The sequence below is a fragment of the Furipterus horrens genome, unplaced genomic scaffold (assembly GCF_987537825.1).
Source record: "Furipterus horrens unplaced genomic scaffold, mFurHor1.1.pri manual_scaffold_4, whole genome shotgun sequence".
NCBI classification, from domain to species: Eukaryota; Metazoa; Chordata; class Mammalia; order Chiroptera; family Furipteridae; genus Furipterus; species Furipterus horrens.
The window spans coordinates 92,410,112-92,426,989 of NW_028327174.1; the positions used below are offsets into that span (position 1 = coordinate 92,410,112).

Sequence of the window (16,878 nt, forward strand, 5' to 3'; positions counted from 1 at the left end):
TTCAGCTTCTCAGCCAGTCCTGTCCTGGACTGCCTTCCATTGCTTCAGCAAACTCCTCCTACGGCCCTCCTACTTCTCCTCAGAGATCTTAACCAGATCTCTCTTTTTCAGCCCCAGGAGGTCGATGCTGTACACATTCTCATTTTACAAATAGAGAACACTGGTGAGGTGTTGACTTGTTCAAGGTCACACAGGTGTGATATAGACCCTTGGCTGGGCAGAAGGAAAGTATGGTCAATCTGATCTAGATCAGTGCACCAATTAAACATATTTAGAGAGAAACTGACTAGTAACGATCAACACAAACAGGAAGCAGACTAGTAACATTTCCACACCATGGACACCGTACAGTATTGGCTCAGGTCTGACTTGCTCCAGTCATTAATCTGGTACAGCTGGTGACTTACACATTCAATTACCCAGAAGAGTTAGTAGATGCAGGTACAGGATGAAGTTGGCAAAGACACTGCATAGATTAAGACAGGTACAGGGCTTTTTCCTCACAAAACTGTATTTGTTAGCGTAGGTTGTGGAAACGCCAGATCATGCTTGAAGGTTTATAATTCTTGCAAAGTTATAAAAAAGTGACAAAAAAAAGGTAAGTGATATAAAGACAATAAATGTCACATACTGAGGTCATCTGCTACAGTGTCCTGTAATGGTGGTGAATACATTGAGAAGCAGCCTTGCAGACAGCTACTTCATGACCCACATTACAGAGATCATAAAAACCTGTCTGCTCACCACATGTCAAGCTGTAGAGGGCACCCCACTCTTCTCATCCCGTGCCCCACCTCACTTTTGTCCTCCAGGGAAATGCCCATTGGGTGAAGTTCAGATGGAACGCCACTGCGGAACTCTATGCATGATCCAGGCCTGGCCACTGATTCATCCCTTCCCGTTAGCCACATGGTTGGTTCAGAGCTGGGCTCACAGCAGGCTGGCCAGTTCTTCGGGAATTCCTCTCACCAGCTAGGAAGGTGTCTCAGCATGCAAGCCAGGGATGGCCTGGGCCACCATCACGGCTGCATGGAAGATGCCTGTCTAGGAGAGGACCGTTTGAATCTGGCATAGACAAGAAATAAGTCAGGGACAGAGACTGATTGGGAGTCCCAGCACACAGGTAGACCTGTGGTCCTACAGCTTCTTCTTCTCTGTGAACCACTGTATGGATCCGTCACAGCCATGCCAGACATCCCCCATTTCTTCTTAAGCTAGTTTGGACTGGATTTCTGGCTGTGGCAACAAAAGTCCCAACAAATATACCAAGAAACATAGAATTAGAAGTACAGTAAAGTTGACATTCTTTTTGCTACAAGTAATCATTCAAGGGGAAGGGTAACTGAACAGACCTGTGAATGCACAGCTAACTGACATGTTTCTTCCTTCAACCAGGTGTCACTGCAGAAACACGCATACCTCTGCCACCCACCTCGTTACCTTTCCTCTTCTCCCACCTTCAGTTCTTTTTTTTTTTTCTTATTTCCAAAGACATTAAACAAGGGATAAATTCCACTACTGAAAGCTCTGTAGGTCAGTGCTACTAACCAGAATAGTGTCTGGCTAGTGCTGTGTCTTTGCTTTCCCTAATGGGAGGCTTCTGAAATTTTGGTTGATAGTTTGAACTGTAGCATGCTGAAACTCCTATGTGTGTTTTAAGCAACTGTTTTTCATCGCTTTTTCTAAAAATGCTTTGACTCCTCAGATAGCACTTGAGAGGAAGAAGTGCATCCATTTATTACAGCATTTGCTGCCTAGTGTCATTGTGCTTTTATGTGTCTGCCACCATCAGACCATGCACATGTCTGAATTGGCACACCTAGCATTAGCATGGTTCTTGACAGGTACAGGTGTCTGATGACTCTCCATCAGTTATAAGCAATTCTTAAAGCTCCATAGAACCTTGCTTTTCCAAGTGTGTTCCATGGACCAGCAGCATCATGATCACTGGGAGAGAGGGTTGCAAATGCAGAATAGGGGCCCTACCCCAGAACTACTCATTTGTAATTGAGAACTGGCAGGCAGGAAGAGCTGAAGAGGTCTTGCAGAGGCTGGACTTGATTGATAGGAGTAGAGGATAAGGGGTGTCAAGGGTGGGTGAGCCTGCAAGGTTGGGATAAGGAATGACAGTGAGTCCCAGGGGGGAGGCGGGATGGTCAGAGAATAATGGAAGGAGCTCTAGGGTCCTACGTTCTGCAAACCATCGCTGTTGGTACAGGAGCCTTTCAGTGAATGTGAATACAGTAAAGGTAGTTGGAAAAACCTTCTGCTGACAGGAAAGACCAGAATATCAGGCCTTTTCCTTCTCCCATCTTTAAACTGGGAGGTCATCTTTCAACTTAATAACTATTAGGTGCTCTGAGTTTTGTATCCAGAGGAAGGCATAGGCTTCTAAGAGCAGCCTGCTATCAGTTTCTCAATCTTAGAATCTGTTGATGTGTTAAAATGGAAGACTAAATTAACACTGCTACTTCAGTACCTAAATGAGTTGGTTTTTGGCCAGCACCTGCAGGAAGCTTCTGCAGAAACTCAGTAAATGATTTCCACTTGAAAACAAAGCTCAAGGAGCACTTAATAAGTGCAGCTTGATGATATTAATGATGATGCACATAGCCACATCGTATATACAGTTAAGCAAATGCTCCCTGGGAAAAGTAATAATGAACCAGGTCCAGGCACACCTAAGGAAGGGGACCACTTTGGAATTGGGTTGCAGTGTGGTCAAGGCTGCACATTTTGCTGCTTTAAAGATCTGCCTCCCTTACCTGCTCACCTCACATTCCTGCTGGGAATCCTGAACACCAGCCTAAGCAATTATTTTGACCGTGAATGTAGGTAGCAGTTTAGGGAAAGGCAAGGAGAAGAGGCCACTGGAGATTTGGACTCTCCCGGGAGCCCTCAGGAACGAAATAGGTCACGGGGCTCCCAGGCAGCGCTCCCTGGCCCCCACCTGGTGCATCCAAGTCCAGGACCGCCAGCGGGGGTGGGATACGGGGCGGTGGGCAGCCTGGGTGACTGTGCAATTCTCTGCCTACAGGTTCTCCCCCTACCCGAGGACGGTACGCCCCCTTTTGCCCTCTCTCCCTCGCAGCCCCGACCCGTGGGGGCGCGCTCCGATCTCCCGGGGCTCCCTGTGCGGGAGCGCGCGGGGCGGGCGTGCGGCCGGGCGCGCGCGCATGCGAAGAGCGTGCGAACCCGGAGGGCGGGCGGGGAGAGCCGGGCGCTGGAGCCCAGCCCGCCGCTCACCTGGCGCCCGCCGCTCACCTGGCGCCGAGCGCGCCCCCGGCCTCCAGCCCCTCCCGTGCGGCCACAGCCCCTCGCCGCCGCCTGCCGAGGCGGCCCACCTGCGACACGATTTGCCGCGAGCTTCGGACGCACCGGAGGAGCCCCCCCTCGGCCTGCAAGCGCCAAGGTGACCCCCTCGATGACCCCCGCCCCCGCGGGCCGCGGGTCCCGGCGCCCTGTCTCTTCCCCTTGCGTCCGCCGCCCGCCCCCGCTGCCAGGGGAGCGGCGGCAGAGTCTGAGCATCAGTCGGTTTGTCTGTCTGCCTGCCTGTTTCCACACCTCCATTGCACACACCCGCCTTTTGTGCGCACGGGGGAAGTCCAGACCCCTCTTTGTTCTGGCTGGGGGTGTGGATGAGTGTGTGCACGCTCGCGGGGGATTCTTTTAGAGGGTGGGAGCTTGATGGAAACGAGTGATTTCCATCGGGGATGGCGGCCAGCTCGCGACTCCTGGCTGCGGCAAGCTGTGCTCCAGCAGCCAGATGTCAAACAGCTGTCGGTTCCGGGGGTGCAGGATGCGATGTTGGAGTGTGTATCCCCGCACTTCGGCAAACAGACCGCGTCGTCCCCGTGGGCCTGCTTCACTCGCGACTGTGTTTTGAAGTCCTTTCCCGTGTCTTCCCAAGCGCCACATGGCATTTTTTGTAGTGGGTTTCAAATCACGGAGACTTTGGCTTTTGTTTTATTTCTAACAGTTTATAGTTCACGACGCTTGTGGCATTTGATAGCAGTATTTGAGGAGGGGCTGGCTTTCTTTCTGTGTAGTTTTGCATGATGTTCGACTGTCCCCCGATGTACCTTTCCATTAAAAAAAACCTGTCTTTTCGTTGAAGAGGACAGGGGTTAAAATGAACGGAGACCCGAAGGTCAATTTCAGCGGCTTGCTTCGGGATTACTTAGATGCTGGTCCTGCTACGGAGAACGTCTCAGCTGCTGTCTCCTCCCAGGTTCCTGTTGTAGAGCCAGAGCCAGAGCTTGTTGTCAACCCCTGGGATATTGTCTTGTGTACTTCAGGAACTCTCATCTTCTGTGAAAATGCCATCGTGGTCCTTATCATCTTCCATAACCCCAGCCTGCGAGCACCCATGTTCCTGCTGATAGGCAGCCTGGCTCTTGCAGACCTGCTGGCGGGCATTGGACTCATCATCAATTTTGTTTTTGCCTACCTGCTTCAGTCAGAAGCCACCAAGCTGATCACGATTGGACTCATTGTCGCCTCTTTCTCTGCCTCTGTCTGCAGCTTGCTGGCCATCACTGTTGACCGCTACCTCTCCCTGTATTATGCTTTGACATACCATTCGGAGAGGACAGTCACTTTTACCTATGTTATGCTTGTCATGCTCTGGGGGACCTCCATCTGCCTGGGACTACTGCCCATCCTGGGCTGGAACTGCCTCAGAGACGAGTCCACCTGCAGCGTGATCAGACCTCTCACCAAGAACAACACAGCCATCCTTTCCATCTCCTTCCTCTTCATGTTTGCGCTCATGCTTCAGCTCTACATCCAGATCTGTAAGATTGTCATGAGGCACGCCCACCAGATAGCCCTGCAGCACCACTTCCTGGCCACCTCTCACTATGTGACCACCCGGAAAGGGGTCTCCACCCTGGCCATCATCCTGGGGACCTTTGCTGCTTGCTGGATGCCTTTCACGCTCTATTCCTTGATAGCTGATTACACCTATCCCTCCATCTACACCTACGCCACCCTCCTGCCCGCCACCTACAATTCTATCATCAACCCTGTCATATACGCTTTCAGAAACCAAGAGATCCAGAAAGCCCTCTGCCTCATTTGTTGTGGCTGCATCCCATCCAGTCTCTCCCAGAGAGCGCGATCACCCAGCGATGTGTAGCAGCCTTCCACTTGCAGGCAGCTGCACACCCAATGCTGCATATACCAAGCACTTCCACTGCCTGGCCAACGGTTGAGATGCTTTCCTTAAATTCTTTATACTGGATTCTCTGTGGAGCCACAGAACCCCTTAGCATTTGTAAAGCTTTCAGTCAGATGAGTTAAGTGATTGAAGTGAAAATAATGTTACCAGCGTTTTCACCCTTCTAAAAAAATTGTTGAGTTTTTTCCTCAACAATTTTTTTGTTGTGTTTTGTTTGGGAGTGGGAGATTTGTTTTATATTTCATTTGGAGGCAAAGTTATCATTTTATATTTTGTTTGGGGGATTGATAGTGGCCTAGAAAGGAAGAGATATGACATGGCCATGATGTTATAAAAAAGTAAACTGGTCTCAGAGTTTTTACCCAGCCTCTAAAATAAAACTGAGTTATTGAGGAAAATAGTTACTTTTTCCAGACCTTTTTTTTTTTTTAATGTCAAGGTAGATTTTTAATGCTGCATGAATCTAATAGAATACAGTCTCTTTCAAGCCAATGAAAATATTTTACATGCTTATATTTGGAAGGGACCTGATTTTGTTAACATAAACTCAGTAATAACTTACCAACACTGAAACTAGGAAACAATTCTTATTCGTTCTTTCTTTATTTTCTGCTATTTGTGTTGACAAGAATTACTCTGATATTTCTATGAATGTTGTAACTTTTTCTGCATGGTTGCCTGTATTAGCTAGACCCCTACTTTCTAATGTTGCCATATATCAGAATCCAATGAGTTATTTTTCAACATAGGCTTTTAATATGGCTTTTTAAAGTGAATTACAAAATTGGTTTTGATATACATGTTAAGTAGGATTCATTAGATTCACCTTGTAATTTCTTAAGCTACAGTCTGTTTTCAGGAAACAAAAGGAAAAAGTTAATTACATCTCTTGAAAGTAGATTAAATTTATTTCAGTATATTCTGAAAAATAAATCAATGCAAAGCTATCACAAAATATGAAAAACATCACTTTTTCTATCTTTATCTGAGGATGCATTAATAGTTATTCTTGATTGAGACAAACAGAATTAAATATTATAAGCCAAGTATTTCTGGTGTATATTGTCAGTGGTGTAAAATGCATTTGAAGCAGGTAGTCTCCTATTTTAATGATTAATTTGCTTGTGAGTGCATAACACCCATATCTGACTGTGATATATCATGTATGTTCACCAGTGGCTGTTCATAAAAAGTTAAGTTTGAACTTCTTTTTCTTCTTTTCTCCAAAAGAACAACTTAAATGCAATAAAAACTGTATTGCCTATTTTCAGAGAGCAAGGATTTCATGAGGGAATTACACAGGAGAATTGATTTTAAACATACACTGTATTGTAAAATCATTGTTTCTGAGCAGCATTTCCATTAGTGCAGACAGATGGTCTGGATACAGACACTTTCCTTCTATGGGCAGTGAATTGACAACTGTATCTATACAACCAGTGGGAGAATTTCTGTACAGCACATGAGTTTAGCTTTTTCAGATGGTGATAAGACCAATATACGGGTCCCGGGGGAACCATTTGCAGTAAATAACCTTATTGGCGTGTCTGCAGTGTTCTGCCCATGGTGGTCTCAGGACCTTTCTGGCTATCTGCATGCTGATGCCATCTCTCCAAAGCCCCTTCTCATGTAGTACAATTATGAATAAACCCTCTCTCAAACCTGTGTCTCCTCTCTTAGGCTACTTGTGGAAGTGGAAGAAAGTTTAAAATATTTCAGAAATGGGAAAGGATTTTCAATGCATATTACCTTATGATCAATCTAATCAAGCTGATGCCTTTAAAATTTTTTCTTCAACATGTGATTGAATTGGTAGATTAATCAGGACGAGTCTGTTCTTAATCACTTAAAGTCAATAGCATTTCCATGCCAGAAATAATTAATGTAAGTTGATTTGGTCATGGGCTGGAAAATATTCATAAGGAGGTTTGAAAGCAATAAATGATGTTTTTGTGGAAATGGTGGGTCTCTCAAAATCAGAACTATTATAATAATATATGCTGTTTTTCACCGCATTCTGAGCATCATGCCCCTCTATTGGGCACTTTACCTGGTCTGTTACCGTATTCACAAAACCCACTATTACAGGCAAGACAGCTGAGGCTAAGCAAGGCTAAGAAATGTGTCTTCAAAGGCAGAGCCAGGATGTGAACCCAGGTTTTCCAACCACTATACCCACCTCCTTTCAGCATCACTGCCTTGCTCCCTCACTGTGAGGGTGGAGGAAAATGATTTATAACACATTACTCTCACTACATTTTAGTTCTACAATTAAGATATAAAGCTTCTTGTTATCACATGTGATGTGACTATCAGTGTGGTTCCATGTGGAAAAGGTCTGTTTTTAACATCCTCTTCTTCATTGAGCATTTTCCCCCTTTGGAGCCAAGTCCAATGCCCAAAAGCAAAGTGTAATATTTTAGTGCAAATAGGTGAGGGCACTCTCAATGTACAGTGATTTTCCCTCCATTTATTATTTTAAACTCTGTATCATACATGTACATCGGTATATAATATCCTTATAAATACTAGTTAAATGATTGCCTTTTACCCCTATTTTTAAAATCTCTGATTTCAGCTAAGATTTTTCAGTTCAACTATAACATGTTTAAATTGTGAAGGTTTATTGGAAGTTAATGTGGTTTCCTACAAAGCTTCTTTGTTTCTGTGAGGTTAATTATTAAGAAATGTGCACATGTCTTGATATATATGTATATGTTTAGATATATGTGTATACCTCTATAAACACAGATAGCTTCAATAACATTAACTTTGCAACAAGACCGAATACATCATGTAAAACAGTCATTTCCAACAATTCTGAGGTAGCAGGCACTCACACACCATGTGATAAAAAAATTTAGCAAGCAAGGAATTTCTGTTACTTCCAGTAGAAACAGTTATCCTTGGACAACTTAGTTACCATACCCAAATCCTTAGTTGAGGCTCATCCAGGTTGTGGCTATCCATGGTTTGGTTTCCTTTTATCCCTATAACTTTATTTCTTTGTATCAATCAAGTTTGTTTCTTCGTTGTAAGGAGGACCATCTTCCTTCCTGGTACCTGGAAGCAGAGTGGGGCTGGGGGTCGGGGGAAGAGCACCTCCTTCCCTGGAAACCAAGTTCAGGAGGGGAGAATTTCTCAGTTGACTTGGCAAGCATGAATGGTCTTAGAGTCCTCAGGATGTAAAGCATGATTTAAACATGTTGAAATGAGAAGATGAGAAATAAAGGTGTTTAGTGCCAATGAAATATCTTGGAAACTTCTTAAACTTTTTTTCTTAAAGAAATGCTCATCCATTATTAAAATAATGATTGAATTATTTCATGGTAACATGTCAAGTTAACTTACTGACATATCAAATTTAAATTATTTATTAAATAAACGGTGTTATATTAACCAATACTTATGTCTCCACTTTGATTTTATGCCTGGTGTAATAAAGAGACAGATTGCCTTCTTGTTCCCTTTAAAAATTTTAATGCTTATTGGATGGTTTTGATATCTGATTGGAACCTTCAAATGTAGTTAGAACTTTTAGACTCAAAAGTAGTTTATATACTTCAAAGAAGTAAAAACATGATTTGAATTAGACAGATCTACTGTCCTTTAACAAACAATGCAGAAAGCAATATTAGTGATTTTGACTAGAGATTCTCAAATTTTAAATATTTAAAGGGCATACCTATCCCTAAGGACCTTGTTAAAATGCAGATTCTGCTTCAGTAGGTCTGGAGGGTTGCTGCCTGTCTCACAAGCTCCCAGGGATGCTGCTGCTGCTGCTGCTGGTGGTCTGCAGAGAGCACTCTGATAAGTTATTGCAAGGATAACCATCACACCTTCATCAATCTAAATCTTTTAAAACATAAATATATGTTTTACATAGATGCATTTAGGTTAATACACATAACAAGTCTGTATTCAGTAGATAAGAACTTTGACTTTCTGAGAATTTCTAGTATCTAGTAAAGGTGAATAAATATATTTATTCTACACTTATGTTCTCACTTTTTAAAATCATTATTACTTACCATTATCTAAAGACAATTCATAAATTGTATATGTATATACATGCATAAACGTGTGTGTGTTTCTATATGCCTATGTGAGTATAGCTAGAAACAAAGGTTTCACCTCTGTTTTATCAAGAAGGAAAATTTTCTCTGTGATGCATGTGGTTTGTATTTCGAGAGCTGCATGTTCTTGCATAAGTTTATCTTGAGATAATTGAGATGAAAAATTTTGTCTCTATTACTAAAATTCAACTGAACTCATCCTAAAACACCCTTTTTCTAGTCATGTACATCGAGAAATTTTTTAATATCTCATTTTTGTTTTGACAGTTATCTGTAATCTTTTGTGACTTTTCAACATCAAAGTACTAGTAATACTAATAGTTACAATGGTCATTACATCCACTGTGCTTCTTTCCTTCTGAAGGAGGTGAGAACATTTTTTTATCCAATAGAAGGATGTCAAAGTACATAGGTAAAGTGGATTTTAAATTATAATTTAAATATCTCCATGGTATAAAATATACAGAAGAAATCTAGGATATTTTAAATCATAAAAATTCACATAGTAACATCAAGTACCAACTTTCAACTGGAAATCTTTGGAGCAGAAATGAAAACATCTACTAAGGCCCAGATTTCCCTGGTATTTGATTATCTGAATATTTTAAAAGGTAAAAGAATATCTTATTGGCATTCTCTCAAAGGCTTGGGTTTGTGATTCTCACCAAAGTTTCTTGTTTGGGTTGGTGAAACTGTAAACCTTTCACAATGGGATAGAGGGTGGCCTCTCTTTCACAGACATCATGGTTTCTCTGCTAAAACCTGAGGGAAAATTGGTTCTGGTCCAACTATATACTTACTTCTTCCAGGACGCTTTTAAACTAGGAGCAAATTTATTCTTGGAGACTATAGGATCTAACAATTGAATGAAAACTTATGGAGTGGAATTTTCTATACTGAATCTAAGTCATGATATCTTTGAAACTAAAGTTCTACACTTTCCCTCAATGCTTAGCAGGGTTTTAATATTCCTAATCTAGTTCAGTTTATCTTGGCCCAGCCCATGGAGATGCAGAGAACACTTTAGTCATAGTCAACATTTATTCATTGAAAATATTGATTAAACAATATTGTTCTTTTTTTTGAGTAAAATTATCCCAATTGCTTAAATAATGTTTTCTGATTTCTTTTATCCCATATTCTTTTCATCATTTTCCTTATCCTTTTTCCCATATCATCTACCATTTCTCTGCTACAAATTGTGATGCAATAACCTTCTAAATGTAGCACTACCCAGAGCAGAATGATGGCCCCCTGCCTCTGCTTGCTGAGTAGCAGTGGGCCTTGTGCGTGGGCCCCAGCCAGCAGAAGGAGCATCTTCTGGGAACATCTTAAAATGCAGTCTCAGGCCTTACCCAGACCTAATGACTCAGAGACTTGGGGTGCAATACCCTACAATCTGTGTCACGTAGATCTGACTGAATCCTAACATGGTACTAACATAATTAGTGACACTAATATTTCAGTGTAACTGGGACCTCTCCAGCTTTCCTGCAGCCTCTACCAGGCAGTCCTCATGCTGTCCCCTGTGAGTGATTAGTTGTGTGGTGCTGCCTTCTACTAAATCCTCTTACACGTGTTGCTGTTTGTGAGGTTATTGTCTCAGTCATCAAGCTCAATTGAACTTCTGCCCCTTTCATTAGGACTAGACCATTATCATCCACCACAACACATGACACAGGGAATCGATATAAAGACAATTCAACAAATGGGGAAAAGTCTAATCAGACCTGTCAACATGGAGAGATGATTATTTTTTTCCTATTTGTGACCTACCTGTGAACCTTCTAGAATATGCCACAATCAGGTCAGCTATCCAACCATGTCTATGCACACCCAGCATCTCCAGTCATGTGGTATGTACACACACGTGCACACATGCATGCACATATGCAGTCACAATCTTCTCTCCTCTCTCATTGCACGTATTGCACCTGCGTTCTCCAGTACCCAGGTCTGAAGTCTTCAGTGAGGAAGTCCAGAGACTAGGGCCACGCTGGCAGGGGACTGAGGTTCCGTGGTGTCCCGCAGGAAAGGCTGAGCAAGCCCGTTAGGACAGATACATGTGATTCTGTACTGAGTGCGTTTCCTAGGATACAGGTTGGTTGACACCTCACCCCACCCTTACACTAACCTCATGACCCTGTGACTTACAGTCTAGAAAGATCAGGAAATATGGGCAATAGTCAGATTTCAGCAGGACTTTTATGAATTCTAGGGCCCAACTTCAGATTAGAACCAAATTGCATATGTTGACACAGAGCGTCATTTTCATGGGTGCTCTTCTGGTGACTTTCTTTAGGAATGCTTGAAGCTATGAGAATATAGCCTACTTTAGGTATGCAAAAATGCTTATTATTGAAGACACAGGATTCAGTGCAAGGAGCAGCAAATCCCACAATAAAGGACACAAAAGGTCCCTCTGCATAGGCTTTGGGACGGAGGCAGCTGCTCTCCCAGTCCAGCGTTTCTCAGTGTGGATGCATTTTCACTTGAGAATTTGGGATGTCTTCAGGTGAAAATCTGAGTATTTCTGAGACATCTGAATCCAGAGGTTATGACTGCAGTAACTGATGAGACTGGTCTTACTGCAATGTCCCCAGACCCAGGAGCTATGGCTGAAAGCAGCCAGTCATGCCCAGAGACCTCACTTCCTCTGGATGTTCTCATCCCACACAAAGTTTGTCACAGGGACAAGGGCTTCTCTCCCACCCCCACCTCCAGTGAATTTAAGGTAGACAAACCATATGGAGTGGAAAGCTGAGCTGGCCTGCGCTTTGGGGCTGTTTCAGGCTGTTCTCATTCAAAAATCTTCCCTCTGCGTAAGGTACTTGTTTTAGTTCTGAACAGATGATGAATCCTGAGAGTTCTTTTCACATCACATGGTATATTTCAAAGCTTATTTCACTCTACCCAGCCTTACAGGCAGTGTGAAGATCATTTCTTCTGCTTTTCAGACTTTGTTTTTCATTTAGTTATGAGCTGGCTCTTACTGAGAGTCTAGCAGGAGCCCCTGGGTTGAAGAGGTTCTGCTTGCAGGCATGAATAAACAATATGGACTATAGATGCCATTTCTATTCAAGTAAAAATAGGTTTATAATTCAAAGAGAAAAAGATGTAAACCAGTTGTTACATAGTCTTCATTAATCAAGTGATTAGAAACACAGGCTGTGGCTATAGACTTGCTGGGTTCATGTCCCCTTCTTTGTCACTTTCCATTGCTTGGCTTTGGGCACATTGCTTACTCATGAATTTCCATATCCTCACAGTGCTTGGTGAGATACAAGGCACAAAGGGTGTAAGATTGTGCTTGCCATATACCTACTGGGATGGTACTTTTCACTGGTATTATTATTACAGCCGCTAATGTGGCTTCCACCACTTAGTGAGCTTGCTCACTAGATGAAAACTTTCCATACAAATATTCTCTCATGCAATTTCTATAGCAAGGCTATGAGGCATTTAATATTCTTCATTACAAGGAAGGAAACTGGTACAGAGAGGTCTAGTGACTTGTCTAAAATCATACAGCCTTTGTGTAGGTCACTTTGTTTTGTTTTTTCCCAATTCTTATTTTTGTTTTTTTATTATATTGTATTGATTATGTTATTACAGTTGTCCTGATTTTCCCCCTTTGCCTCTAGCCACCCAGTACCCTGCACTCCCTCAGCCAAGCTCCACACCACTTTTCATGTCCATGGGTCATGTGTATAAGTTCTTTGGCTACTCCATTTCCTATACTGTACTTTACATCCCCATGGCTATTCTGTAACTACCTATTTGTACTTCCTAATCCCCTCACTTCTTCACACATTCCCCTACACTCCCCTCCCATCTACCATCAAAACTCTTCATATCCATGCTCTGTCTCTGTTCATCACGTTTACTTAGTTTGTTTTTTAGATTCAATTGTTGATAGATAAGTATTTTTGACATTTTATTGTTCATAGTTTTGATCTTCTTTTTCTTAAATAAGTCAGTTTAACATTTCCTATAATAATGGTTTGGGGAAGATGAACTCCTTTAGTTGTTTCTTGTCTGGGAAGCTTTTTATCTGCTCTTCGATTCTAAATGGTATCTTTGCTGGGTAGAGCAATCTTGGCTGTAGGTCCCTGCTTTTCATGACTGAATATTTCTTGCCAGTCCCTTATAACCTGCAAAGTCTTTTTCGAGAAATCAGCTGATAGTCTTATAGGCACCCCTTTTTAGGTAACTCTCTTCTTTTCTATTGTTGCTTTTAAGATTCTCTATCTTTAACTTTTGGCATTTTAATTATGATGTGTTTTGGAGTAAGCCTCATTGCATCCATTTTGTTTGAGATTCTGTGCTTTCTGGACTTGCATGTCTATTTCCTTCACTAAATTAGGGAAGTTTTCTTTCATTATTTTTTCAAATAAATATCCAGTTTCTTGCTCTTTCTCTTTTATTTCTGGCACTCCCATGATGCAAATGTTGGACCTCTAGAAGTGATGCCAGAGGCTGCTTACATTAGCCTCATTTATTTGGATTCTTTTTTCTTCTTGTTCTGATTGGTTGTTTTTGCTTCCTTATGTTCCAAATCATTATTCTGATTCTCAGCTTCATCCACTCTACTTTTGTTTCCCTGTAAATTGCTCTTTATTTCAATTAGTGTATCCTTCGTTTCTGACTGGATTTTTTTTTTTTTTTTTATGCCACTGAGGTCCTCACTAACTTCCTTGAACATCTTTATAACCAGTGTTTTGAACCCTGCATCTGATAGGTTGCTTGTCTCCATTTCATTTAGTTCTTTTTCTGGAGTGTTGATCTGTTCTTTTATTTGGGCCATGTTGCTATGTCTCCTAATTTTGGCAGCTTCCCTTTGTTTGTTTCTATGTATTAAGTAGGGCTGCTTTGACTCTGTGTCTTGGTAGTGTGGCCTAATGTAGTAAGTATCCTATAGGGTCCTGGCACAGCCTCCCCTATCCCCCAAGGTGGGTACTCCAGGCACACCCTTTGTGAGTGCTGAGTACACCTTCTTCTTGTAGTTGAGCCTTGGTTGGTGTTGGAAGATCAATGGGAGGGATTTACCCAGTCCAGTCAGCTGCAAGGACTGGCTGTGACCACTTATGATCAACTTCCACCTACTGTGGAGGATCAGCTGTGCAGGGGCAGGGTGGTGGTGCTCTGATGTGGTCTGTAGCTGTCTACTGGGTTGCTGGCCCAGGCATTTCCTGTGTGGTGCAGGCCAAGGTCAGCCCCTACATGTGTTTTGCCTGGGGCTTCCCTGCCTGAGCTATAAAGCAATCTGAGATGGCTACTACTTGTGCTAGGCTTGAAGACTCCCAGGCAAAGCCAAGCTGTGAATCTAGGCTGGCTGCTGCTAATGCCAGACCTGGAGCTCACTGAGACCAGCTGTTGCTTGTTTGAGAGGATTTAAGAAAATGTTAAGCATGAGCCAAGACCAGCCATTCATATGGAAAAGCAGCTTGGGTGGGCCCAGAATTTGGGTGGGGTAGAGTCTCTGGGGATCTCCGAGGTGGGGCAAACAGTGATAGCCAGGTAGATAAAGTCTCAGATATGGCACCAGCTTGCAGGCTCTGTGGGGGTGGGGGGAGGTTTAAAAAAGGGGCAATGGCCTCTGCTTGCCTTGATGCCAGGCACTTCAGTTTCTCCCAGTTTGCTACTGGTCCCTCTCAAGTTGCTTTGGACTCCAACAGTTTCTTTCACTCACTCAATTCTCACTGGTTTTCACAGCCAGAGTTGTGGGGACTTATCTTCCTGGCACTGAGAACCTGGGCTGGGGGGGCCTGGTGTGGGGCTGGGACTCCACTCTTGAGATATCCCTCTGGAATATTTATCTGCCATATGTGGGTATGGGACCAGCTCGTTCTGTGTCTGTGCCCTTCCTACCCGTCTGGATGGATGAGGTTTCTTTAATTCTGTAGTTGTCAGGCTTCCATTCAACTTGATTTCTGATTTCTCTGGCTGATGGTTGTTCTATATTTTAGTTGTAATTTTGATGTAGTTGTGCAAAGAAGAAAGTCATGTCTTCCTGTGCTGCTATCTTGACCGTAAGTTGTGTACAGGTCACTTTGTTAGGTACTGTGAAATACTGAGAAACAAACAGTGTCTGCTAGGAAATGTCAGCCAGATTCGCAGAAGGTGGCCTGTGTGTGAGAGCTCAGATGACTCTGAAGGTAGCCTGGGCTCAGTGTCAGAGGACTGGCTTAGACACACAGTGGCCACTCCAAAGCCTGAATGATGTACCTTGGCATGGAGACAGACCTCATGGAGACAGTGGGATGCCAACTCTTTAAGGAATTCCTGATACTGCATTTAAATGACGTAGCATAAATCACTGAAAGCACACATTTAGGCACTTTGTAAGTGGAAGATTTAAATAAATTTATTTATGTTTATTGAAATTCACCAAAGTGTATGTTCAAAAAATATCTTAGCAACCAAAAATTTACATTTGTATAGACATGTATTTTCATAAATAAAAATTTCTTTAGAAGCATTTTTTTTAAATTAGCTAATTTCTGTGCAGACTTTAAAAACATAGCAGAGATTTTTAAATTTTTATTTAAATGGAAACTTTAAATGTCTTGGTAGTCATAGAGTCCATGTTCTCAAGCTGGAAGGGACCTTGCATACACCTCACTTCACTGACCAGGAAGCCTTGACTCAGGCTGACTTCCAGGTCATTGACTTGGAAGCATGATCCAGACCATGAACACAAAATCAAGATTTCTTGTTTAGAACTTTATTCTGGGGCAGGTTTTTATTGATGAGAAAAAGCTTGATGTGAAAAGCCCTGTCTTTTGTTCCTTCCCAAGACTGAATAATTTGCTGACTACTGCTATTAGAAATTGTTGCGATAATGTGAATATAATTATTGCTATACGGGCCATCACTTTCTGGGCACACACTCTGTTCTACACTATTCCAAGGGCTTTCCCTGTATTTCTTATCCATTCTTCACATCCTTGAAGGTAGATTTAAAGCATAAATTTTAGTCTTAAAAGGGGTATCTACACATGCAAATTGAGAGAAGTCCCATGACCCTCCGTATGTACCCAGTAATCCTGTGCTCCCCATTTCCTGGAAAATAGCACACTTCTGGGCCCCAAATCTCCAACTTTGTATTAGCTTAATAAGCAATATCATATTTCAAAAGTTATTGTATAGCAGCACAAGAATTTGGCAAATGAACTAGTCTCTTTAATTCTTTGTCACAGCAGAGCTGGCAAGCCTTGTTAAAGAGAGATATGCAGAATTCCAGAATGTGCCAGAAAGTGTGTAGCCAGCACCAGACAAGTTTGCTTTACTAGCCTTTTTGAAAAAGGGCAGGGGACTCTTGCAGCTGGCAGGGTGACAAGCTTGCGGAAACAACAAACGTACAGTTATTAAAAGTGACAGTTAATGGCAAAACATTGGGGGTTGTTGTTCCAGGTACTGTACTAGACACTTTATTTTTATTTATTTATTTTTAAATTCTCACCTGATGATGTGTTTATTGATTTTGGAGAAAGAGGAAGGGAGAGAGAGAGAGAGAGAAACATTGATGTGAGAGAGAAACATCAATCAGTTGCCTCCCATATGCGCCCTGACCAGAGATCAAACCCACAACCTAGATATGTGCCAAAATCTAACCCA

General features: G+C 42.5%; 1 protein-coding gene across 1 annotated transcript; it reads left to right on the forward strand.

The window, feature by feature from the left end:
* The first annotated feature begins 4,066 nt into the window (after nucleotides 1-4,066).
* Nucleotides 4,067-5,392, forward strand: GPR12 (G protein-coupled receptor 12). The gene has a single exon (XM_090275703.1). The coding sequence runs from the start codon at nucleotides 4,133-4,135 to the stop codon at nucleotides 5,138-5,140; it is 1,008 nt and encodes a 335-aa protein (XP_090131829.1). The 5' UTR covers nucleotides 4,067-4,132; the 3' UTR covers nucleotides 5,141-5,392.
* The last annotated feature ends 11,486 nt before the right edge of the window (nucleotides 5,393-16,878 follow it).

Bases quoted from the DNA above. Each gene is read 5' to 3' on its own strand.
- GPR12 (XM_090275703.1), top strand. From the start codon at position 4,133: ATGAACGGAGACCCGAAGGTCAATTTCAGCGGCTTGCTTCGGGATTAC.